The sequence below is a fragment of the Protomyctophum bolini genome (genome assembly GCF_963924005.1).
Source record: "Protomyctophum bolini genome assembly, chromosome: 21".
Lineage (NCBI taxonomy): Eukaryota > Metazoa > Chordata > Actinopteri > Myctophiformes > Myctophidae > Protomyctophum > Protomyctophum bolini.
Window position 1 is genome coordinate 35,026,965 of NC_137882.1, and position 27,197 is coordinate 35,054,161.

Here is a 27,197-nt window from a genome sequence, read left to right on the forward strand (position 1 = left end):
CTGATCTCACTGGGGGATAAGCTGTATGAGTTTATTTGTTTAACAAGTAACAGTCAATGTAAAAATACATTCTGGATGTGACACTTGAAAGCCGAAATAGCTCAGTTGGGAGAGCGTTACTCTCTCTCTCTCTCTCTCTCTCTCTCTCTCTCTCTCTCTCCACCCCCCTCTCCCCTCCAGATGTTGAAAAGGAGAGCCAGCATTCCAGAGGAGTGTCAGTCTCTCTACACACTCCTCCATAGAGTAGTGTACTCTGCAGTATCTCTCTCTGTGTCTTTAGTCTCTCTACACACTCCTCCATAGAGTAGTGGACTCTGCAGTATCTCACTCTGTGTCTTCAGGACCATTAGCGCCTTTCAATGGGAAGACACTCCATTCTCCTGCTGCTGTGCTTCTGTAATGGTCTCAATGCCTCCGAGGACCGAACCATCAACGGGGAGGTAAAGTATCAACACTGTGCCGTCCATTTGGTTCCTTTAGCTGCTGTGATGTCATCACAGCCTAATAATAGAGAGAGAGAGAGAGATTTTTGAAACCTGTAATTAAAACGTTCTTCTTAGTTCTAGTTATAAAATGATCTGAATATTTCGTGCTGAGAGAGAGAGTGTGTGTGTGTGCGTGCTTGTGTGTGTGTGTGTGTGTGCCTGTGTGTGTGTGTGCGTGCATGTGTGTGCGTGCGTGTGTGCGCGTGCGTGTGCCTGTGTGTGTGTGTGCCTGTGTGTGTGCGTGCATGTGTGTGCGTGCGTGGGTGTGTGCGCGTGCGTGTGCCTGTGTGTGTGCGAGGGGCCAGTGTTGAAGGTATTGAAATAGTTTGCATTGTCATGTGTTTCACAGATGTTGGTCAGAAGGACAGAATGAGAGAGAGAGAGAGACACTGAGAGAGGGAGGGAGAGAGGGAGGGAGAGAGAGAGAGACAGACAGAGAGAGAGGGAGGGAGAGGGAGGGAGGGAGAGAGAGAGAGAGAGAGAGAGGGGGGGGGGGGCAGCTTTGCAAACAGTAGCCAAGCTCTGCTCCAGATAGCTGTGCGTGTGTGCATGTATCAAGATAATGGTCACATTTAGTGTTATTTTCTGTGTGTCCCTCATGTTGTGACATGCAGTCACATACTGTGCTGCCAGATAGCAATTAAGTTTGTTTTGAGTTTTGGTTTGATTGGTCCAATGTTCCAGATATGTGTCTTTTATTAGTTTAATCATTTGGTTGACTCTAATTAGTGGTTGTGAAGCAGTGCTGGTCTGAGGTTGAGGCTGGACACAGTTGGGTGGTAGCTGATCAATAAGTCCAAAGACTAGATGGCAGAAGGGACTCTTTTGAGGTTTCATCTGGGATAGCAGGGCCTGGAATCCCAGGCTGTGTTGTGGGCTTAATTTAAGGTGCAGCCAAAAAAAAATGTTATTTTCCTAATGTTAATAATTATTGGGTAACGGCCTAATTCTGCCCTGCATGCAGCGTTGGTTGGTGTTTTTCTTTGGATGTTTGATATGGACCTACAGAATTCTGCATGCAGGGTTTCTGTGGGATGTTTGTCCCATCTAGTGTAGTCCTGGTGACTGAGAGGACCCCAAACCTCACCGTTTGTCCCATCTAGTGTAGTCCTGGTGTCTGAGAGGACCCTACACAGTACCAGGGTGGGGGGAGTGGTTGCCTGTGTGTTTTCCCTAATCCTCCGCAGGTGGACTGATTGATGATTGACACCTAGAAAAGCTGGCCCGTCTGTCAGGGAGTGATCGGCCCTGACTGGCTGTCGGTCTAGTGTGGGAGTGCTCCTGATCATGGCTCTCCCTACTCACCTACTATATGAGTCAGTCTGTTCCTTGAAGTCGGTGGGGAGACAGGCCGGAATCCTCTCTCTCCCAGCCGCCACACTGACTGTGGACTTTTGCTTATAGTTATTCCTTAGTTTGTTCCCTTCGGAAAGGAATTTGTTTGTTTTCAGTTGTAGTGCTAATTTGTGTCTGTTTGTTACGTATTTTCTTTTGAGTTTTGATCTGTATTCTGTAACACATCCGTTCTTTCATTATTTCATTCATCTTTATATAAATAAATGATCGCATTTTGAAGCTGGTGTCCTGTCGATCCATTAAATGTACACTTAATTACGCCTATATAGACTAATTGTGTCGTAACACATGCGTCAATGCATCTCAGCCAATCACAAAGTGACATCTGTAACGCTGCGCACCACCCTGACTCCACGAGTATAATAGCTGTTGTTTAAAGTTTTATAGCACAACTTGTTGACACAAATTTGCTCCCCCTTAGTGTTCCAATGGTGCTGCTTGCTCTCTGGAAATGTAAGTTGCAAGTAACTAGTAGCAGGTAGGAGCCGAGATCATTAGCTCTGCCGGGTATGCAATGGCTGCTCCAACTTTTGAACAGCTGTCGAAGCTGATGAGCGGACTGTAGTGTATTGGAGCCCAGACTTTAATAATAATACACATATAATATCGAATAAGTGGTAAAAGGCCACAGAGCCTTTGTCTATGTGAGACTGAGTGAAAGATGCCCTGGTTACCTAAAATATGTGGGGTGAAACCATTAGTGAACGCATCTGGGCTGCCTTAAGTGGGTATGCAGAAGAGACCATTACCACCCCCTGCCCTAGGCTTCTCCCCTTTGGAGAGAGAGAGAGAGCCGTTCATCTTTAGTATGTTATAATTGTTTGATCAAGTCATGAGTATACATATAGGACACCTGTATTTGCATCCACAAACACAATGTCATATGGAGTATGTGCTGCACAGGTGAGAGACTTTATATTGAGATATATGGAGTTATATTCTTATGAGCATTGAGTGATACTCAGGGACCTGAGCCAGGAGGCCTGAACATAGAGGGTCTATTATGGCCAGGGTCATACAGGTCAGAGAGCCGGAGGAGATGAGAACAAAGCCTGAGTTTGGGCGAGGTGAGTTATTGACAGTGACTCAGACAGTTAGGACCCATATATAATCGCCTTATGTCCGGACTGGGTTCAGCACCAGGGCAGGAGAGTCGTTAGGAAATAAGAGCACACACACCTCTGACACACAAGAACACCAATGTAATTCTATCCACATGCACGTACATGCACACAATTGATACAGAGAGAGGAAGAGTATATTAACTGTGCCTCGTGGTCAGAGCGGCACTTGCGAGGATGTATCCCACCTTGCATGTCATAATTTGGCTAACCTGAATAAACGATATGCTATTGGAAACTAAGGGATGTGCCTGGACTCTCAATCTGTTCTACTGAAACCTGCAAGGTATATTCTCCACCATTATCCATATTTAATATACTACAGGACTAAAAGGTTCTGATGCAGAGATTCGGTCTAAAGAGCTACAGAAGTACATTGACGGTAATCGTCCTGAGGTAAACTTCCCTGTGCTGGTGAAGTGTGTCTTTGGCAGTCTGGATGGGAAGAGTGCCGGATTGGACCTGCACCCCTGTACCAATGAGCACAAAATCGCCCTGGATTTTGTGGGCCCCAGTGGGCCAATGATGCAGCTAGTGTATAAGCTTCATGCAGAAGAGTACAAATATGAAATACCTGTCGATTATCTTCCAGGTCCAGTGAAGGCTTCCATCCAGAAAGGACACAACAAGCTCCAGTTGCCCCTGCCTGACAACCGCACACTCAATCCATTTGAATTCTACATGTTCAACTTCGCCCACAGTCTTATTACACCTAAGCAATGAGCATTGTTCTCCAGCCCAACATGGGAAGAACAGGGTTAATGCGTACTTTGTACTGGTGGACACCTACCTGAAATACTTCCTCCCTATTGAGGGAAGTGTCCCCCCTTCTTTCTCTGACTCCAGAGGCTCTATCACTGCACCTCCCCCTCTCTCTCTCCCCCTCCCCCTGTCTCTCGCACGCACGCACGCACGCACACACACACACACACACACACACACACACACACACACACACACACACACACAGAGTGCAGCCAGCCGTCGGCCTGGTGGAGACAATGAGCTGTCTATCAACTGTGAAGTGGCTGCAACAAATTAATTGAATCCATTGTCAAATCTGGGTTGCATGTGGTTTGTTGAGCTCCCTCTGGTGTTGTGAGTGTGGACTTCGTTGACATTAAGGAAGTATTTAGACAGGTACATGGGTATCTTAGTGAAGTATTTAGACAGGTACCTTAGTGAAGTATTTAAACAGGTACATGGGTATCTTAGTGAAGTATTTAGACAGGTACATGGGTATCTTAGTGAGGTATTTAGACAGGTACATGGGTATCTTAGTGAAGTATTTAGACAGGTACATGGGTATCTTAGTGAAGTATTTAGACAGGTACATGGGTATCTTAGTGAAGTATTTAGACAGGTACATGGGTATCTTAGTGAAGTATTTAGACAGGTACATGGGTATTTAGGGGAGTATTTAGACAGGTACATGGGTATCTTAGTGAAGTATTTGCGACAGATTACCTGCTCACCCACAGACAGATTACCTGCTCACCCACAGACAGATTCACAGACAGCACAATATGTACTAATGATTCCCTGTATATAAAAGTTGGTATTTGTTCCTTCAAAGTGTTTTGTTATTTCTTATTGTGGAACAAACCTTTTAATGGTGTCATGTTTGTCTTTGTGTCTCCACCAGTCATGGCTGAGACAATATGGCTACGTGGCTCCCCTGGACAGCACGGACTCATCTAACCAGGATCTGTCTGAAGCCATCAGGGATATGCAGAGATCCTACAACCTGGATGTCACTGGACTGTTGGACCAGCAAACCATCACGTATGTCTCCTACATCTACTCATGTAGCTCCTTGGTTTTGTCAACCATTCATTGAAAACTTTGCTAGAGAAATAAGCCACTCAGAGCCTCATGCTCTGAGACTCCTACAGTATATTATTATAGAACAATAAGCCACTCAGAGTCTCATGCTCTGAGACTCATACAGTATATTATTATAGAGCAATAAGCCACAGAGCCTCATGCTCTGAGACTCATACAGTATGTGTACAGGAAGTGAGGACGCTGGCGTCGACTGTTCACCGCTTCACCTCCCAATGTATGAATGAATGAACCATTGTAAAGCGCTTTGAGCACTTGGAAAAGCGCTATAAAAATGCAATTCATTATAGTATATTGCAGCTGGCAGTGCCAGCCCAGCCATCAGGCAGAGTAGGCCTAGAGGGCACCATGAGGGGAGGGGGGAATTTTAATTTGTATTATTATTTTTATTTTTCTAACTCGTATATACATATTTTGATATAATGAATTGAAAAAGCTCCCTCAAGTTTTGACAAATCTAAGGTTGGGGCATCACAAAACACCCTGACTGCACAGTGCACTGCACTACCCTGCTAACAAGACAAATAAAGTTAAGAAAGATATTCAATATTTCGTTTATTTTATAAAAAGCTAATCTTTCACTCAATAGGGACTGCTCCCGTCACTAGTTGATGATGTTGTGTAGTCCAGCCCTATGGAATGATGGTGGTGGGAACAAACATCACAGAACAACCAGGAACCATAGCAGAAGAACAAACATCACATAACAACCAGGAACAGTAGGAACCATAGAAACCATAGCAGAAGGAAGGCTTGAAGAGCATTCAGATTAGTGAGGGCCAATGTCACACCCCTCGGGAGATAAGAACGGCTATCAAACAATGCTATGATGATGATGACATCATAGTGGCGATTCCCCGATTCCCCATCGACTTCTATATGCGGGCTCGCCGGGCTTTGTGGCAGTAGTAGCATAGCAACTTATGCTACTATTTTGGTGTCACATTTAGCTTCATACTGGGTGAAAGTCTAATTAAAACAATTATTTTTTCGCTCGAAAATATTACTTACAATGACATTGAGTTGACGTGTTTTTTGTTTTAGGGTAACTGTCGCATAATCGCAATTTCGCACTCGAGTCCCATGCCCCGGCCATCTAGCTCTCTCTCTCTCGCCCGCTGACATGGCCTCAACCACAGCTAAGTTCAGCCTGCTGCGGAGCCCTGCTCACAGGTTGAGTAGCGGCACTGCACCGGGCTGAAATGCATATCAGTCTTCAAATATCCTATGTACCACAACATTGTTCAAGTACGTGTGTTTATGCTTATTCATTGTAATAATCAATATCGCTATGTTGATTTATCGCCACGCATGTAGTCTAGCCTGTCTCAGATGCCCCTTCTCACCGCCGGGGCACTGAGCCTAGTCTTCTGGTCATGCAGGCTGCAGTGCTCATAGCACACACACAGCACGCAGTGAACTGGGGATGTGTGTACACACACACACACACACACACACACGCACACGTGTGTACACACACACACACACACACACACACACACACGCACTCTTGGCCAATAAAATCAAAATGGATCCACAGGACGAAATCTTTTCGAGTTTTCACCTCCTCCATCATGCCCGAAAAGAGAGAGGCATTCTGAGGCCGCGGACAACCGGGGCTGTGTGTGTGTGTGTGTGTGTGTGTGTGTGTGTGTGTGTCAGAATTTTTTTTTGGTCAGAATTTATTGAAAGGATAGCCCCTTGAGATGCAGCATCTCATTTTAGAGGGGGTCCCGTGTACAGGGAAAAACATTACATACATTACAGTGCAGTTACACAAATAGACAGTGGGCGATAGACAATACAGACATGTACAGATACAGTTTGCTTGCTCATTCTCGCCCACCCACTCCCCCATCCCCCAACTCTTCTTGGACAAGCATATTGAGACTAGTACAGTACAGTGATTTGAAACAGGGGTCAGAGGTAAACAGCAGTATGGGCAGTGTTAGTAGCATGAAAAGATTGAACAGGTTGTTTTGAGGTGTGAATAAAGAGAAGTCCTGAAGCGGCCGGGAGAGGTCACAGATCTGAGAGAAAGGGGAAGGTTGTTCCAGTCAAATGGGGCTTTGTAATGGAATGACCTGCGTCCGGATTCAGAGAATATTCTTCTGGGAATAGAAAAGTAGGGATGTTGAGTATTTCTAAGTGGGTATGGAGATGTATATAGTACCAGTGACTGTTTCAGGTATGGAGGGCAGTTGAGGTGCACACATTTGAATAGGAATTGGTACCAGTGAAGTTGTCTTCTTGCCTTAGGCTGCAGCCAGTCAAGTGAGCTGTATAAGGAACAGTGGTGTGTTTGGTATGGGCATCTCAGTACAAATCGGCATAGTGAGTTATTTAGTACGTTTAGAGGTTTGAGAATGGTTTCTGTGGTATTCTGATAGACTATGTCAGCGTAATCTATAATGGGGAGTAGTACTTGGTTAATGATTCGTTTCCTTACTTCGAATGAAAAGCAGTTGATGGAGGGGTATAATGAACACAAACTGCCATAGGTTTTCTTTAGGGTGAGATCAATGTGGGGTTTGAAAGAGAGTTCAGGGTCGAGTGTGATACCAAGGTAATTAAATGTGTCCACTTTCTCCAGGTTAGAACCATCGTTGAATTTAATCAAAAGATCGGAGGTGTTTGCACTACTGCGTGAGTGGCCGAATAGCATACTGCAGGACTTATTTTTGTTCAGTAAAAGCATATTGTTTTGAAGCCATTTTTGGACTAGATTGAAATCGGACTGTAGGAGGTGTTGGATTTGGTGAGTGTTTTTGTCAGAAACGTAGATAACAGTGTAATCGGCATAGAGTTGGACTTGACAGTGGGAACAGATATCAGGTAGGTCATTTATAAATATAGAGAAGATGAGTGGTCCCAGTATAGACCCCTGTGGAACACCTTTTTCTACAAGTGAAAAGTCTGATTTAGAGCCTTGAAGTGCTACACATTGACGCCTGTTGTGGAGATAGGAATTGAACCATAAGAGAGCGTTTCTATTTAAACCAACAGAGAAGAGTTTGTCAAGAAGCAGGTAGTGGTCAACCATGTCGAATGCTTTGGAAAGATCAATGAATATTGCACCAGTGAGATGGCTTTTGTCAAAGGACAGAAGTACGTCGCTTGTGAATTTTAAGGTAGCTGTGGTTGTGGAGAAGTGTGGTCTGAAACCTGATTGAAGGGGGGATAAAATGTTGCCACAGTTGATGTAACCTGATAGCTGTTTGTAGATTAGTTTTTCGAGGACTTTCGCAATAGTGCAAATGTTGGAAATGGGTCTGTAGTTATTTATGTCAGTTGGGTCTCCTGTTTTGAAAATGGGGGTGACTCTTGCACTTTTCCAAATTGAAGGGATTGAGGAGGTAGATAGAGACAGATTGAACAGGTCAGCGAGGGGATACATTAATATGTGAGCAGCGAGTTTGATAAATTTAGCTTCAAGACCGTCAGGACCGGCACCACAGCTTTCTTTCAATTCACATATTGCGTAGTAGACATCGGTAGGCTGAAGTTTTTTAAAAGAGAAGGAACCATTATGGGCGTTTGTGTTTGGGGAACCAGCTGTAGCATAGGAGTCTGTGGGTTGGGAACTGCAGATTGAGGAAAAGTGGTTATTGAAAGCTTGGGAGATGAGAAGAGGGTCAGAGATAATGTCATTATTGATTTGGATCTGCTTTATGGGTTTTTTATCTGTTTTATTGAGAAAGGTGTTCAGTTTATTCCAAAATAGTTTGGGGTTGTGGAAATCATGTCTGAAGCTGTCTTTGTAGTAGTTAGATTTTGCATTTCTTGTTTGGGTCTTTGATTGATTCCTCAGGTGTCTGTAATGTTCCCAATCACCAGGGTCTCCTGTGTTCCGGTATTTTGACCAGGCTTTGTCCCTTTCTTTATAGAGCTGAATGAGTTGTGAGTTAATCCACGGTATGTCTTCCTTTGACTCGGATTGTTTTCATGGGGGCGTGGACATTGACTACCTTGGTGACTTCTGTATGGAAGAAGTCCCACGCGTCATCAATAGAAGGAATTAGCTGAAATCTGTTCCAGTTGATGCCAATTAGGTCTTGTATGTAGGAGTTTACGTTCATGTTTTTGCTTTGTCTTAAGAGTTATGTATTTTGGGGGAGAGCTGGGGATTTTGATTTTCCAGACACAAAATATGATCGAATGGTCACTAAAACAGTCGGACATGACACCAGACTTAATGATCCTCCCAGGGTTAGTGACATTAAGTATCCAGTCAAGAAGTGACGAGGACCGGTGGTCCACTCTAGTAGGTTCCTTTATCAACTGGGTCAGGTTTACACTTTTGAGTAGGTTTCTGTCGTTGGTGCAGGAATGACTGGGCCAGCTTTTATTAAAGTCACCCAGAATTATGAGTTCGTTTTGTTTGTCAAAGGAATTGATGGTAGACAAGATGGAATTTATAGAGTCAACCGGAGCAGATGGTGGCCTGTAGATATTACCAATTGTTAGGTGTTTGTTGTCGTGGAACTTGATGTTGATAAATAGACATTCAAAGTTGACGGGCTCTATGGCAGGAGTGAGACGTTCAGAGACAAGATTTGAGTCAATGTATGTGGCCAGACCACCACCGTTAGCATTCCTGTCGGCTCTGTACAGTACAAAATTATCAATTTTCATGCTCTCGTCAGAAATTAGTTCGTATAACCATGTTTCAGATATAGTGATGACGTTCGGTTTGTATAGAGTGGCCCATGTTCTGAGGGCGTCAATTTTGTATCTAATGCTCCTTATGTTAAGATGTACAACCTTTAGACCCCGGGCTGTTTCTATATCAATTGTACCTTGGAGAAAGAAAAATCAGTGGAGTTGAGAGTGGACGAGTCGGTGGAGAGTGAGGTCTGCAAGCAAGACAGAGAAACAAAAACAGAAAACAAATAAACAGAAATCGCATATGAAGAATATTAGGATCTCATAATTATACAGTGTTGCAAGGCCTTAATCAATTGTGTAAATTTACATACAGTAGACCTTTTGGTGAGCAGCTGCCTAGGGGTGTCGGTCTCCTCAGGAGTAGCTAGGAGCCTAATTCCGGTGTATGACAAAGGGGTCTGTTGACCTGAGTTGATCAAAGGACTTTGCTACTATAATATGCACCATGTCGACCCCCTTGACCAATGAAGAATGTTTAAAAGGTGGCCTACAATGCCATCACTTTAGTCAGTCGGGGCGAGAGCCTTGTGGGAGACGTTAGCCATGCACTCTGCATGGCTGGCGTGAGTCTATTGCTGTTGCTGTGTATGCTGTACTCCGTTTGAATAAACACCATGGAACTTCAGTTCGTCTGCTGCGTGCACATTTCTCCTCTGTATGGTATATTATATACATCACGGACATGCCGTGTGTCGCTGACACATAGCAGCAGAGTTACCGGGGCGCTATCCATTAATAGCGATAGCAGTAACTTTGCGGTGGGCGTTCGAGAGACTGGGTGTGTTGGTTTTATTTATGCGTCTGAATGTGGAGAGGTATAGTGTGGCGATGGGTAGAGACAGGACAAGGAAGCGTGAGTGACAAGCGGAAGCACCAATATCACCCAAGCCCCAAGCAGCACGGGAGGCCACAGCGGACAGACGGCGCATTAGAGGTACATTCGGCAAGGGACGAATCCCCCGACCCCCCACCCCTCACCCCCCTCCCCCTCGGTTTGAGGTGGCATCCGTGGGACCCATTGGGATTCTGGCGTGAGCCACTCCCAGACCCTGGGGAGGGCGTCAGCCCACCGCGTCCTCCCAACTAGGCCCCACAGTTTTGTTTGATGATGAACTTACCAGATGCAGTTCAGTTAGTTTATATTATTTTAGATTTTTAATTTGTTTTGTTTGTTTATTTGAGTATTTTTCGGTTAGGGGAGGGGGGAGAGGGGAGGAGAGAGAGAAGACCCCCCTACCAAGCCCCACACCGTCAGCCACAGCCAGGCCTCGACCATGCCACAGGAGGACCAGGAGCACTAACTGCCCGCCGGCCCCTCACGCCCAGCCCAGCCCCCAGCACCATCACCATCACCACGTCTCTTTCAAGTCAAATAGTTAAATTACATTTTAAATTACATTTAAACAAACTTTTTCCAAACCTGGAAACCATAGCGGACAAGCAACACGAATAATCAAAATCCATAGTAGTTATCACAACCACAGCAGGGCATAGATATATGTGTATATTTGTTGTTATTTTTAGATACCGGTATATATTTTTTCTTTTCTTTTTATAGCTATTTCGTGTGTGGAGCTGGTGGGGTCATTTAAGTTATTGTTCATATACTATAGTTCTGATTTGGAGTGTGTGTGTGTGTGTGTGTGTGTGTGTGTGTGTGTGTGTGTGTGTGTGTGTGTGTGTGTGTGTGTGTGTGTACACGTGTGTGTGTGTGTGTGTGTGTGTGTGTGTGTGTGTGTGAGTGAGAGAGAGAGAGAGAGAGAGAGAGAAAGAGAGAGCCCCCCTCCCCCGGAGAGGCTCATGATCTCGCCGCAAGACTATGTCTCAACTCGGCTCGGACAACCAGGCCGATAATTCATCATGGCAATATTGATTATTACAATGAATACAAACACTATAGTTCACTTGAACAATGTTGTGGTAACTAACTACGGTATTACAGTGGGTGTACAGTCAGCCTGCGGCTGAGAGGGGAAGAAAGAAAGGGAAGAGAACAGTAGTCGCGCTGCGGGGCTCAGGGCTCTACTCAGAGCGGGCAGACAGGGTTGTTGGTGACCGGGGGAATGTGGGACTCCAGTCCGAAATGTGCGCTTGTGCTGCAGTTCCCCTAAAAAAACCCACGCCATTGCATTCTAACTAAGAGTTTTTTTTTTTCAATTACATTTATCGCCAATATGACCCTAAATGTACCGTCAAAAACGCTAGCCTGACCTAGTAGCCACCTAGCGCCGTAGCCCATCGTGAACGCTTTCAAACTGTTTTCAGTCAGACCACGTAATGTACTGTACCACCCATAATTTCGGGGCATGTCATTGGACCTTTAAAGATGGAGTGCCCTAAAACATGATCATCAGGTATTATTACAATATAAGGGGGAAGAACTATTTCCAAAAAGTGTACAGTATTTGTTAAAATCATGCTTTTATGTGACACACCCACCAGTTCATTAAGTATGCCTGGTTTGCCTGGTGGGTGGTGATGGGTGGTGATCCACCTGAACTGAAGCCACACCCACAGCTTTAGTTGTATGATAAAGGGGGAGGGGTTAGGCGAGGGGCTGATAGTGTGATGTCACTATATTACTGTTTATTTCATTGGACCGTTTGACTGTCAAGGGTTCACTCTCCAGGAAGAAACCCTAAATACAAAGCTAATACACCATTGCACATAAAAACAACTCCAGGGTGTCTAATGAAGTACTGTCACCTCATAGACACATGAAAAACTGGATCAATACAAAAATTGTGGCACTCCATCTTTAAGTAGCCCACCCAATTGGTCAGCTGACTGCCACATCAGCGAATTACATGTGGGTCTTACACACACTGAATACACCCACATAGTAATGCAGCATATGAACCCCTTGAGTATAGTATGCGCCGTTGAGCACCTCGAGTATATCTGACTGAACTAACTCTGCAAGCTATACGCATCATGTAATCAGGGGCTCGAAGGAGTTATTGCTGTTGGGTGTGAGAGGCATGCAAATTTGTACGTCATCAGCGTAACAGTGGAAGGATATATCGTGTTTGGAGAGGATGGGTCCGAGGGGGAGGATATATAGCAGGAATAGTAGAGGGGCCAAAATAGAGCCCTGGAGTGTCTGTCTGTCCAAGTACGAAAATAGCGTTTGTTCACCACCAAGTGTCACTGTTGAACAGCCTAACACACAGACACACACAGGCCAGGAGGAGGGACAGCACAGCACAGCACAGCACAGCACAGCACAGTACAGTACAGTACAGTACAGTACAGTACAGTACAGCATCACTCAATTCAGACGGGTCTGATTAAAGAAGTCTGACATGGAGAGCTAAATTATAGGCTACTGAACATTATATTCTGGTATTTTCAGCTCTAATGTCTCCTTGTCCCCCCCGTCTGTCAGAGCCATGAAGAGACCCCGCTGTGGCATTCCTGACAAGACCAACGTGGGCTGGAGCAGCTACGAAGCGGTTGGAGCCAAGTGGGACAAGTATAACCTCACTTACAGGTACAAACAGTCAGTCAGTCAGTTAAAGTTCTGCAATTTGATTGGTCTTCAGGTATTTGTATTGATGTGCCAATAATCTATACATCATCATGACACCTTAGACTTTACTAATATTGACCGAGACTTGATGAATGTCAGGCCAAACCGCCCAAACCGTGCTTTGTCTTCCTGTGGGATTACTGTGGGGTTAGTTAGGGAATGTATTACTCCACTTGGACAGCTTTGCTTAGTTTGTCTCTCTTTGCCTCTTCCTCTAGTATTGAGACCTATCCACCTAGAATCCCATATCAGGACACATTAAAGGCCATCCATAGAGCCTTCAAAGTCTGGAAGGATGTCAGTCCGTTCACCTTTGAGTATATTCCCTACGGGGACATTCATAACGGCCACCGCGATGAGGCCGACGTCGACATCATGATCTCCTTCTACACGGGTCGTCACAAAGGCCATGAATTTATATCATCGGACCTGGCACATGCCTCCAGCCCCAAGCCTCAGAGGAGAGTTTACGTGCACTTCAACTCAGACATGCAATGGAGCGTCACCAACCAGCATGTGAAAGGTAAGAGATGGTGTCACTTGGACACAAAGTGAGTTTTGCGCTATAGAGACAACCGTAATTAGTTGAAGGGGCTTTTGTTCTTTTGTTACAATTAACAGGACACTTCAACTGAAATGAAGTGAGATTTAACATCAATGAGTGCTTAGTTGTTTTAAAGATGTTTTTAGTTCAGCTGTAATGCTACAGAACAGTGCATGGTGCGCAACTTACATCACTTTCATTGCATTCCTTTTGTATGGATGCAAACAAATAAAAAAACACATCATTACTTTGCAAACTAAGAATGAAAATCAGATCAACAATAAGATGACTACTCTGCAGTATTCTTCTTGGTTTATATTAACCGATTACATGCCGCCACCAGATGAGAGCAGTTGCATGAAAATGCTCCTCTTTACAGCCACACTTTAGAAGTTTAGAGCCGTAAGTGATCGTGTGATGAGTAGGCATGTAACGATGCACTCAACTCATGATCCTATTCGTTTCACGATACGATTTTTGACATTTTTCAGGATATTTTAAACAAAGAATATTACCGCTTTTTTTTTTTTTTATTATTATTATTATTTATCTTCCCCTGAGCTTTTTTCACATTTTCTATTTAACTACATTGCAAAAGAAGTAGCATTACTTTTGACAGTGCAGAAACATAATTGCCTTCCTTGATGTATTAATGAGCATCACCTGGGCACAGTCACAGACACACAGCTCCCCTCTACAGTGCTCTACTACTGAAAGTAGTGTCATTTCTCTCCAAAACACTTGAATATGATGGAATATGATTAAAGCTCACATTTCAAATCACACACACCATAATTCAAATACAAAACAAATGCAATAAATATATTTGTATCGTCAGGATTAATATCGATATATATCGATATACGATATATCGTTACATGCCTATTCAGATTTTCAGATTCAGATACCTTTATTAGCCATTGTGTAAAACACATAGGAATTTGCTTTGACATTTGACATGTGTGCATTTCTTATTCTTTTTTCACATAAAACGAAAAAACAACAACAACACAAAATACAACACCATGCAGGAAGTATAAATATAAAGTGCAGAGTTTATGGATAGTGCAAAACATGTCCGGTGACACTCCCTAGGGGGCAGGGGTGGGAGGGAAACCAGAGTCATTTAGCAGCCTAGTGATGAGTCATAGCTAGACTCATATTATTAAGCTCTAAATGTGGCCTTTCATCTGGACTAGCGCTGGCCTACACGCTATGGCTGCTTCGACATGTATCGCATCGTGATCGAGACGAGGACCGCAGCGCGAAGCTGTGTTCAGTGCGAGACATGAGCCAGCCAGCGTGGAGGCTGACCCAAGTCCAGTCCAGCCCATGGAACCTCTCCCTGAAGCTGCTACATTAGAGAGCCGGAGTGAGCTCCTTTAGTGGGGCTAATGTTATAGTCCCGAGTCCCGACGTGACTGAACAAGCCATGTGAACCATGGCTAGTATAGTTACCAGCTAGCGCCCCTCAAAAACAACTAGAGGCAAAAACAGAAGCTAGTGGCTAGCACCCAGCCGCCCCTCAAAAACAATGTTGTATTGCTTAATCTTTTGTAGTCACTATTCATTGATTCACTGGCATACCTTTGAAAAAAAAAATCTCACTGTTCTATTGAAATTAAAATGTGATTTATTGAAATTAATTAATTATAAGGCCTCTAATTAGATTAACATTTTTAATCGAGCAGCCTTATTATTTAGTTTTTTATTTATTTAGTTACTTAGTAGAGCTTAACAATGTCATCTATCTCATCATCTTAAAGAAACTTCTAAAAATTATGTGAGGACATAAAACCCAAGGTTTATATTGTTGATGCTATTCAGTGCAGTACTGTACTGTACTGTACTGTACTGTACTGTACTGTACTGTACTGTACTGTACTGTACTGTACTTTGGAGTACAGTACAGTGGAGTACAGTACAGTACAGTGGTGTACAGTACAGTACAGTGGAGTACAGTACTGTACTGTACTGTTTTCCACTGTACAGTACAGTACAGTACAGTACAGTACAGTGGTGTACAGTACAGTGGTGTACAGTACAGTACTGTACTGTACTGTACTGTACTGTACTGTACTGTACTGTACTGTTTTCCACAGTACAGTACAGTACAGTACAGTACAGTACAGTACAGTACAGTACAGTACAGTGGAGTACAGTCCAGTATGGAACAGTACAGTAACGTACAATACTGTAGGAGAAGAGAGCAGACCAGAGGAGTAGAGTAGAGTGGAGTGGAGTGGAGTACAGTAGAGTGGAGTACAGTCCAGTAGTGTACAGCACAGTGGAAAGTTGAATTTAATCGTGGATTAGGCGAATCGTGACAGCCCTAGTATTTTACTGTCTGTTAGCTGTTTACATTAGCATCCACGTTGGCCTCCGGTGGCTCCCATGGTGTGACGTCATCCGATATCCAAAACCTCCTCGTACGCGCTGCGCACGCACTGCACACGCACTGCGTACGCACTGCGTACGCACTGCATATGCACTGCGTATGCACTGCGCACGCTGTTACACCTCATATGTCTAGGGGTAAGATGATAATAATAATAATAATAATGAATTTTATTTATAATGCACTTTTCATTCACAAGGAATCTAATATATCATAAAAGGTTAAAAACAGGTTTAACAAAAAACAGTGCAAAAACAGTTCAGCATAAAAAGGCCTTCCGGAACAGGAAGGTTTTCAGGCCTTTTTTAAAACATTCCACAGTCTGTGGCACTCTCAGGTCTATGGGGAGGCCATTCCACAAACGTGGTGCTGCTGAGAAAAAGGCCCGGTCCCCCATGGTGCGCAGCTTGGTATCGGGAACATGGAGTAGGAGTTTGTTTGCAGATCTGAGGGTGCGGGTGGAGGATGTTTTTGGAGGGGTGATTAGTTCCTGTAGGTATGGAGGGGCATGTCCGTTTATGCAGTTGTAAGTGATCAGCAGGACCTTGTAGTGGATCCTGGCTGTAACGGGGAGCCAGTGCAATGTGAGGAGGATGGGTGTGATATGGTCATGCTTGCGGACTTTCATCAGGACCCTGGCAGCGCTGTTCTGAATGTATTGCAGCTTCTGTATATGTTTGCCAGGAATCCCGATGAAGAGGGCGTTGCAGTAGTCCAGTCTAGAGGAGATAAAGGCATGGACGAGCTTCTCTGCATCTGACTGGGTTAGAAGGGGGCGGAGTTTGGAGATGTTTTTGAGATGGTAGAATGCGGTTCTGCATAGAAGTTTTATGTGGGCACTGAATGTCAGGTGAGGGTCAAACCTGACACCCAGGTTTGTGACTGAGGAGGAGAAGGGGATAACCTGGCCGTCGAAGGTGAGATGGGACATGGGGCATGAAAGAATCTGGTGTGGTGTGCCAACAAGAAGGGCTTCAGTTTTGCTACTGTTTAACTGAAGGAAGTTGTTGCTCATCCATGCCTTTATCTCCCCAAGACCGGTGGTGAGACATGATATGGCTGCAGAGGGGTTGGGGGCAGTCTTAATATACAGCTGGGTGTCATCAGCGTAACAGTGGAAGGAAAGTCCATGTCCGCTGATGACACGACCAAGGGGCAGCATATAAATGATAAATAAGAGCGGACCAAGAACCGAACCCTGCGGAACACCACACATGACGGGGAGCAGCTTGGACTTGCACCCACCCAGTGAAACATATTCAGTCCTATCAGACAGGTAGGACTGAAACCACTTGTGCAGTGCCTGACAGTCCAGTGGCAGAATGTTGAGCGAATGTTGTTGACCTTGGATCTAAAAGAGTCAATAAAATTATTACATTGCTCCTCAGTTGCCTCAGTTAATGAAGATGATTGTGGCTTCAGAAGATTGTCTATTGTGGAAAAAAAGTGTTTAGAGTTGCCAGGGTTTTTATTTATTAGGTCGGAGTAGAACTGAGACGAGCATCTTTAAGGGATTTGGAATATGCCTTTTGATGCTCATGGAAAATCTGCTTATGCACAGTGAGCCCAGAGTGCTTGAAGCGTCGTTCCAGAACCCGCCCAGTTCTTTTCATTTTCCGCAGTTCCTCTGTGAACCAAGGGGCGGAGCGTGAAAATCTGACCTCACGTGTCTTGACAGGGGCATGGAGGTCAAAAACACTGCTCAAGGATGTGTTATAGTGCTCTACTATTTCATCCATTGATGCAGAGACTGGGAGGGAGATGTTCTGAAGATCCATGGTCATGGTGGCTGGGTCAATATTTTTCCAGTTTCGGAAAACCATTTTCCGCTTCGGTCTGGTAGGGGGCAGCAGAAATGTCAAGGTTATTGAGACCACCATGTGGTCAGACACACCCAGACTGTAGACCTGCAGGTTGTTAATGGGGGCAGAGTCAGTGATGACTAAGTCAAGGGTGTGCCCCTTGTTGTGAGTAGGAACCCCAACATGTTGCTGCAGACCAAGACACTCAAGTGCACTCAAGAACTCTGCTGCAAAACGACAGGAGGGATTGTCCACATGAATATTCAGATCACCAATAATCACAGTGTTTGATGACACAGTGCAGAGTGAGTAAATCATGTATTTCAGGGAGAAAAGATGGGTTAGGTTTGGGAGGTCGGTAAATCAGAAGAACTGTCATGGAGTTTGGAGGTTTGCTTTTGAATGCAAGGCATTCCATGGAAGAAAAGCCAGGCATCGGCAGGGGAGACAGTTTCAGTTCAGCCCGGTGTATGATGGCCAAGCCACCACCACGGGTGGTGCGGGCTTTTTCCATGTAAGTGTAGCCAGGGGGGCAGGCTTTATTAAGCTCTGAATAATCCCCTGGATTGTGGAAGGTTTCAACTAGGCACATGAAATCAAGTTCTTTCTCCAAGATATGATTATGTATGAGGGAGGATTTATTGGTAATAGATTGTGCATTCCACAATTCCATGGTGACACTGGCAGGAGACAGAGCTGATGGTAGAAGTCTCTGCAACCTCCGCAGCACACGGCGATCCACTCCACGTTTTCCATCCCGCCTAGTATTGGGCAATCTCGCGACGTTACCGAAGATGACCCCACCACGTCGAGGTTTGTTTTGATGAGCAGGCAGATGCAGATGAGCAGGCAACATACAGTAAGGAGGAGGAACAGGAAATCAAAATGCGAATCAAATGCGAGATTTTATTATAATAGTATATATAATAAACCATAATCAAAAGATATTTACAATAATGGCTCTTAAACAATAAAAAAAAATACAATAAAGAAACAACGCCGTTTCGGAAACAAATGGATTAAACAATATAAGGTAGTTTTCACAGTTAGTAGTCACACAGAGTAACGGGTCGGAGGAAGACCATAGTGATGTTCCCTCCGACGAGCTGTCAGGCACAGACTGACTATGTTGGTAACGGTGCACCCATTGGCCACTGGGTGACACGTGACCGGCAACCAATAAGGGAGGAGGCGTTGATCAGACGCCTGGCTATACTATACTAATTCATTCTAGATGAATAGACATTAATGAAACCAGAGATTTCTCGGGTTGGCACACGAGGTTGCAAGCAAGAAAGCAGAGACACTGCGGGTCTGGCATATAGGCCTATTGTGATATTGCGGAAATTTGCACTAATTTATCTTCTGTTCTGCAGTCCATCCGTCCGTCCGTCCCCCGCCCCTCAAATAATCTCTCAAGAGAAGAATCTGCCTGCACCACTTCCCTAAACATGTAGGAGGAGGTGGTGCCCCCAGACGCAAAAACAAATGGATAACAAAAACTTATTTCTTCTTCCATCCATCCAGGTTCCTACAATGTGTTTCTGGTAGCGGTCCATCAGCTGGGCCACAGCCTGGGTTTGGGTCACTCCAACGACACATCGTCCATCATGCACAAAGTCTACAAATGGATGGAGACTGATGAATTCCAGCTGCCAGCAGATGACCGCCAGGGGATTCAAGACATCTACGGATGTGAGTGAAAATGTTTAAACAACAACTTGATATATAATATAATACTTCACTGCAGTTGAAGCCAGATCAACTTGGATTATAGCTTTGCAGCTGCAGTTGAATCCAGATCAACTTGGATTGTAGCTTTGCAGCTGCAATTGAATCCAGATCAACTTGGATTGTAGCTTTGCAGCTGCAGTTGAATCCAGATCAACTTGGATTGTAGCTTTGCAGCTGCAGTTGAATCCAGATCAACTTGGATTGTAGTTTTGCAGCTGCAGTTGAATCCAGATCAACGTGATGTGAATAGTGTGCGTTTTGCGTTTCACTTGCACTTTATAGTTTTGGGCCGCGATACACCAACAACCTCTGCGTCCATGGGATGCACTACTGTACTCCGCATACACAGTAATAATAATCCACGTGAAAAAAAAAAGAAATCGCGGGGAAAGAAATGCGGTAAAACAATAATCTACGGACAACATAATTTGGCATGCCTGCATCCGACCTCATCCTATGTTACAAAAAATACACACACACACAGAGAGAGAGAGAGAGAGAGAGAGAGAGAGAGAGAGAGAGAGAGAGAGAGAGAGAGATCGTCAGTCAAGTGGCTCTGTGGCTGCGATGCGCTCAGCAAAAACAGCTGATCTGCGATCAACAGGTTGCAATATGCCCCCAACAGGTCCCAAAACATGGTATTTGTGAGCACCACCACTGTCCATATTTGTTTGTCTTATGACAAAAAATGCTGAATATGTCTGAATATGTGAGCTTGCAGGCTGGCTACGACGAGCACTAGCAGTGCAGCTTGCTCGTTAGCTCCTCAAATGTGTTCCACCTGTGTAATCTCAGCAGTGCATTGAAGTGGGCATAGGGGAAAAGCAGAACCTCCGTGAATGTTTTGCTATAACAATGATCTATTCAGTGCTGTTTAACTTTGGCAATATGTGATACTAACTAGAGCCTATACCCTAGAGAACATGCTAATATGGCTGCTAAATAGTAGCATGCTACTTGTAACTTGTGTGCATACTGCACTACACTGTGTGCAGGGGCGGCCTTAAGGATCGGGAGGCCCCGTCCATGACGTCATCATTTTAATAATGAATAATTATATTATTATTATTATTTTTTTTATCTGTCTAATGTCATGTCGAACTGTTGGAGTAAAAAGACGGTATTTCGGACAATGGTCCGACACTGTCGGACCATTGTCCCGTTGGCTATTTGTATGTCGGAAAAAAGACCTGCATCACACCAAATAATGGTATTTGAACTGGGGACCCCTCCAAATAATGGTATTTGAACTGGGGACCCCTCCAAATAATGGTATTTGAACTGGGGACCCCCACAAATAATGTTATTTGAACTGGGGACCCCTCCAAATAATGGTATTTGAACTGGGGACCCCCCCAAATAATGGTATTTGAACTGGAGACAATTGTTTAATACAATTTATTTTATTAAGAGACAGAAGTAGAAAATATACATTATTGTACTTTGAGTAAACTGTAAACATGTGTTGTAGAAAACACCATTGATGTAATAAAGTCATAACTTTCCACTACATCTCTGAATACTATTATTGATGTTTTTAGTCAAGTCGTGTCCCGGTGGATGGAAGACGTTTGGAGACGGATGTTACTACTTAACTACTGGAGGGAATTCATGGCAGGAAGCTAGAGATTACTGTCAGAGTCAAGGAGCTGATCTGGTGGTCATTAACAGTCCAGCAGAACAGGTTAGTGTGTGTGTGTGTGTGTGTGTGTGTGTGTGTGTGTGTGTGTGTGTGTGTGTGCCTACTGTACTTCCACTCCACCACATCTCAGAGGCAACATTTTTACTTTTACTCCACTACAATTATTTCTGAACTGTAGTTACTTTGTATGTTTTGATTATTATTACAAACATACAATTTACAATTTAGGCATTTATCAGACACTTTTCGCCACAGTGATTTACAGTAAGCAAGAACAACACATGGTATTACATCAAAGACATAAAAATAGTCATCATGAATCATATGTAAACTACAAACCTAACATCTGTTTAACAGTAGAATATATAATGAAACTATGCGTATACCCTATGAGACACAGACAGAAAAATAATTGTGCTATTTTTATCATGATTATTAGCAAGGTCCAATTATATGAAGATAGGTTAAAAAGTGGTGAAGTGGTCCTTTAACCTCAGCCATATATACATGTTGCCCATTTGAAAATAGCAGATCTACAAGCTCACAACGCGCCCTGATGCGACGCATAGTGAGAATAGATCTACAAGCTCACAATTCGTCCTGATGCGACGCATTGTGAGAATAGATCTACAAGCTCACAACGCGTCCTGATGTGACGCATAGTGAGAATAGATCTACAAGCTCACAATGTGTCACGGAATAGATCTACAAGCTCACAACGCGTCCTGATGCGACGCATAGTGAGAATAGATCTACAAGCCCACAACGAGTCACGATGCAACTCTTACTTTTAGTACTTAAAGGACATTTTGATGCCAATACTTTTGTACTTTGACTTGAGTACATTTTGAATACGGGACTTCTACTTCTAACAGTAAATCTGCACTGCAGTATTAGTGTATGTGTGTGTGTGTGTGTGTGTGTGTGTGTCCGTGCATGCATCTTTGCGTGTCTGTGCGTGCGTGCACATAGTTGCATGTGATTTACTTCCATGATTAAAGTGAAAAAGTGAATGTATTGGATCAAATTAATGATGTTTTCAATCATGTACAAATGATCAGGCATTCATCAGAGGATTGAACCCTGGGGGAAACTACTCATGGATTGGTCTGAAAAGGAGCGGAGGCAGATCGTCCTGGACGTGGACGTGGGTGGATGGAACACCACTGACAACAACGTGAGACATTTTACATGTTTTTATATATTGTAATTCTATCAAAGTAACTGTAAGTAGTTCAATACATTGTGTTTATCGGGCAGGTACCGGTACTGTATGTGAGTGACTGAGTGTATGTGGGTCAATACATTGTGTTTATCGGGCAGGTACCGGTACTGTATGTGAGTGACTGAGTGGATGTGGGTCAATACATTGTGTTTACTGTGCAGGTACCGGTACTGTATGTGAGTGTCTGAGTGGATGTGGGTCAATACATTGTGTTTATTGTGCAGGTACCGGTACTGTATGTGAGTGACTGAGTGGATGTGGGTCAATACATTGTGTTTATTGTGCAGGTTCCGGTACTGTATGTGAGTGACTGAGTGGATGTGGGTCAATACATTGTGTTTATCGGGCAGGTACCGGTACTGTATGTGAGTGACTGAGTGGATGTGGGTCAATACATTGTGTTTACTGTGCAGGTACCGGTACTGTATGTGAGTGTCTGAGTGGATGTGGGTCAATACATTGTGTTTATTGTGCAGGTACCGGTACTGTATGTGAGTGACTGAGTGGATGTGGGTCAATACATTGTCTTTATCGGGCAGGTACCGGTACTGTATGTGAGTGACTGAGTGGATGTGGGTCAATACATTGTGTTTACTGTGCAGGTACCGGTACTGTATGTGAGTGTCTGAGTGGATGTGGGTCAATACATTGTGTTTATTGTGCAGGTACCGGTACTGTATGTGAGTGACTGAGTGGATGTGGGTCAATACATTGTGTTTATTGTGCAGGTTCCGGTACTGTATGTGAGTGTCTGAGTGGATGTGGGTCAATACATTGTGTTTATTGTGCAGGTACCGGTACTGTATGTGAGTGTCTGAGTGGATGTGGGTCAATACATTGTGTTTATTGTGCAGGTTCCGGTACTGTATGTGAGTGACTGAGTGGATGTGGGTCAATACATTGTGTTTATTGTGCAGGTGCCGGTACTGTATGTGAGTGACTGAGTGGATGTGGGTCAATACATTGTGTTTATTGTGCAGGTGCCGGTACTGTATGTGAGTGACTGAGTGGATGTGGGTCAATACATTGTGTTTATTGTGCAGGTTCCGGTACTGTATGTGAGTGACTGAGTGGATGTGGGTCAATACATTGTGTTTATTGTGCAGGTACCGGTACTGTATGTGAGTGACTGAGTGCATGTGGTTCAATACATTGTGTTTATTGTGCAGGTTCCGGTACTGTATGTGAGTGACTGAGTGCATGTGGTTCAATACATTGTGTTTATTGTGCAGGTACCGGTACTGTATGTGAGTGACTGAGTGGATGTGGGTCAATACATTGTGTTTATTGTGCAGGTACCGGTACTGTATGTGAGTGACTGAGTGGATGTGGTTCAATACATTGTGTTTATTGTGCAGGTTCCGGTACTGTATGTGAGTGACTGAGTGCATGTGGTTCAATACATTGTGTTTATTGTGCAGGTACTGGTATCCTGGAGATCCTGATAACAATGAAGACAGTGACTGTACATACTACCATCACCGTACTGACCCTGGAACATGGAGTAATTGGCCGTGTTCAACTCCACTGCACGCAATCTGTGAAAAATGAGTGTTGATTGATGAAACTGCACGTCAGTGTTCTGCTGCGGGCGGTGGAAGAAGTACTCACATTTTATACTCAAGTAATAACCACATACCACATTGTAAGAAAACACTCCAAAAAGTAAAGTCCTGGATTCAAAATGCATTTGAGTAAAATTGAGTACAAAAAGTATTTGAATGTACTGAATTACATTTCAAGTATAAAAATGCATTTGAAAATAGCAGATCTGCAAGCTCACATAGCTTGTAGATCTGCTATGTTCAAACGGCCTAAGAAGACACAATGTATAGTGCTGAAGGGGTTAATGCATGTTTTGTAATAATAATCCAAATCTAAAGTAACTAAAGTCTTCAAATACTTGTAGTCAGTGGTGGAAAATAACAAAGTACATTTACTTGTACTTTACTTGAGTGCCTACAATTTGCAATATTGTACTTTTACTCCACTACATCTCAGAGCCAAAATGTGTACTTTTACTCCACTACTTCTTGGAGCCAAAATGTGTACTTTTACTCCACTACTTCTTGGAGCCAAAATGTGTACTTTTACTCAACTACAAGCAGTGGTGGAAAGTAAGCACATGTCCTCAAATACTGTACTTAAGTACACAGTTGAGGAATGTTTTGCTTTACTGGAGTATTTACCTTTGTCAGTACTTTTAGTTACTGTTACTCAGTGGTGGATAAGTAACTAAGTACATTAGTAGTAATTAGTAGTGAAAATAATACAAACATGTTATTGTACAGAAGTAGAAACTGTTCCATAACCACTTTAATACAAACCACCAACTATGATGCTTTATAGCATGTTATTAATTTAGTCTCCAACCCTAGTGACCCTATGTTCTGGGGACCAACATTCTGCCAAACATAGTAGATCTACAAGCTCACAGCGCGTCCACGACACCATGCACTGTGAGCTTGTAGATGAGCTATTTTCACAGTGAAGAGGGACATGCGCTAGTGCAGAGGTTCTCAAAGTGGGGTTCGGGGACCCCTAGGGCTCATTGAGGGGGTTCCCGTGGGTCACCAGAAAAGGTGATTTATAGAAAAATATAATTATATATCTCTCTCTCTCTCTCCTCTCTCTCTCTCTCTCTCTCTCTCTCTCTCATGGTGGTCCTTATTTTTAGATAGAAGTTTGCAGCCTAATATATAATCTCAATGTGGGGGTCCTTGACATGAAAATGTTTGAGAACCACTGTTAGAGGATCTAGTATAGAACCGGAACACGTTATTCCAACCAGTTCCTTTCCCCTCCATCAGGCGCCCCGGCTGGCCAGGCAGTTTAGAGACCAGGATTACTGCATGTTTTTGTGAGGGTACCTACCCTAGGGGACACAGGGAGAACATGCAAACTCCTCACTGTTGTTGATCTTGACAGCAAATTTTCATTTAGTTTTAGTCATAGCCTTTTGAGTAAACATGCATTAAGTTTTAGTCATATTTTGATCATCTGAAATGTTTTAGTCTTAGTCTAGTTTTAGTTGACTAAATAGTGTAAGATTTTAGTCGACTACAATGTATTTTGGCTTCGTAATGGCTGATTGTACACTTGGTTGCATGCTGAAAATAGCAGATCTACAATCAACGCCTCACAGTGCGACACGTTGTGAGATTGTAGATCGGCAGAGCACAACCAAACATAAAATGCCTTGTCTTTTAGTTCTACTGGATCTCTTCTCCACATTTTAGTCTAGTTTTCATTTACGGTATTGATGACATTTTCAATATATTTAGTCCTTGTTTTAGTCATGATAGCTTAGTTTTTTGTATGTTATTTCTGTCGACGAACATTTTTCATCATAGTTTCTGTCAACGAAATCAACACTATCATCACACACACACACACACACACACACACACACACACACACACACACAGCAGGTGTATTATTGTATTGTAATGATTCATTCATAAATGACTGCATTGTAATGATTCATTCATAAATGACTGCATTGTAATGATTTATTGATAACATACTGTATTGTAAGCCATCTTTTTAATCACCTTATACTGTATACTGCGCAGTGGAAGCATTTAATAAAACTTTAATTGGCAATAGTATTGTTCCAGTCTATCAATTAACAATTCTGCTGACCTGTGGGAAAATAATGTATGTGTACCAGATGATACATGATCATATTCTGATGATACTAGTATTTAAGGTTTGGAGGAGGAGGCTGCAGTTAGCACTGGATTTGCTCACTATGATGTTCTCCATTCATTGTCAATGGGAATTTAATGTTTGTGTAAGACAAAAATCACACCTGTGTGAAGTGAGGGGCGCTAATATATTAGGTTTAGGTATAGAGTTAGGTTTAGGCATAGTTTTACTGGGGTTAAGTTTAGGTATAGGGTTAGGTTTAGGCATAGTTTTACTGGGGTTGAGTTTAGGTATAGGGTTAGGTTTAGGCATAGTTTTACTGGGATTAAGTTTAGGTATAGGATTAGGTTTAGGCATAGTTTTACTGGGGTTAAGTTTAGGTGTAGGGTTAGGTTTAGGCATAGTTTTACTGGGGTTGAGTTTAGGTATAGGATTAGGTTTAGGCATAGTTTTACTGGGATTAAGTTTAGGTATAGGATTAGGTTTAGGCATAGTTTTACTGGGGTTAAGTTTAGGTATAGGATTAGGTTTAGGCATAGTTTTACTGGGGTTTAGTTTAGTTATAGGGTTAGGTTTAGGCATAGTTTTACTGGGGTTAAGTTTAGGTATAGGGTTAGGTTTAGGCATAGTTTTACTGGGGTTAAGTTTAGGTATAGGGTTAGGTTTAGGCATAGTTTTACTGAGGTTGAGTTTAGGTATAGGGTTAGGTTTAGGCATAGTTTTACTGGGGTTTAGTTTAGTTATAGGGTTAGGTTTAACCGTTTAAACATAATTTATTTAGACTACTTTAGGAATACCAGGCAGTGCAGTTCCACCAGCTATACGCCCAGGTGAGTTGGTAAAGGGGCAAGTTGGTAAAAGGGTGAGTTGTTTTGTATTCGCTTTTCCATACTGGCAACATGATTTTATTTTAACCCATTTAGGCCTAACGCCGATTCTACAAAATGTCTTCTAAATCCTGACACATGTTTCTATGTCATTGGTGCTAAACCTTTTTCATTATAAGGAGCCCCAGAATTATATGTATTTTGCCGTGATCTCAAAATATGTTGTTCCAGGGACCCCCATCTGAAAATATGTTGTTCCAGGGACCCCCATCTGATAATATGTTGTTCCAGGGACCCCCCCCCCCCCCAGAATCAAAGATTTGAGTTAAAAACGTTCACTCTGAAAGAATATATATCCCCAATTTGT

At 43.3% G+C, this 27,197-nt stretch overlaps 1 protein-coding gene across 1 annotated transcript; it reads left to right on the forward strand.

Annotated features, from left to right (window-relative positions):
* Positions 1-230: 230 nt before the first annotated feature.
* LOC308336549 (matrix metalloproteinase-14-like) lies at positions 231-25,958 on the forward strand. The gene is made up of 8 exons (XM_080793944.1): positions 231-440; positions 4,608-4,747; positions 12,864-12,968; positions 13,226-13,530; positions 19,279-19,446; positions 21,027-21,169; positions 22,189-22,304; positions 23,774-25,958. Exons 1-8 carry the CDS (start codon positions 360-362, stop codon positions 23,901-23,903), a joined length of 1,188 nt encoding a protein of 395 aa, XP_080650070.1. The 5' UTR covers positions 231-359; the 3' UTR covers positions 23,904-25,958.
* The last annotated feature ends 1,239 nt before the right edge of the window (positions 25,959-27,197 follow it).

Coding starts and splice junctions, on each gene's coding strand:
- LOC308336549 (XM_080793944.1), top strand. CDS start 360: ATGGGAAGACACTCCATTCTCCTGCTGCTGTGCTTCTGTAATGGTCTC. Junction 12,969..13,225: donor AAGTATAACCTCACTTACAG/GTACAAACAGTC, acceptor CTCTTCCTCTAG/TATTGAGACCTATCCACCTA. Junction 13,531..19,278: donor CACCAACCAGCATGTGAAAG/GTAAGAGATGGT, acceptor CCATCCATCCAG/GTTCCTACAATGTGTTTCTG.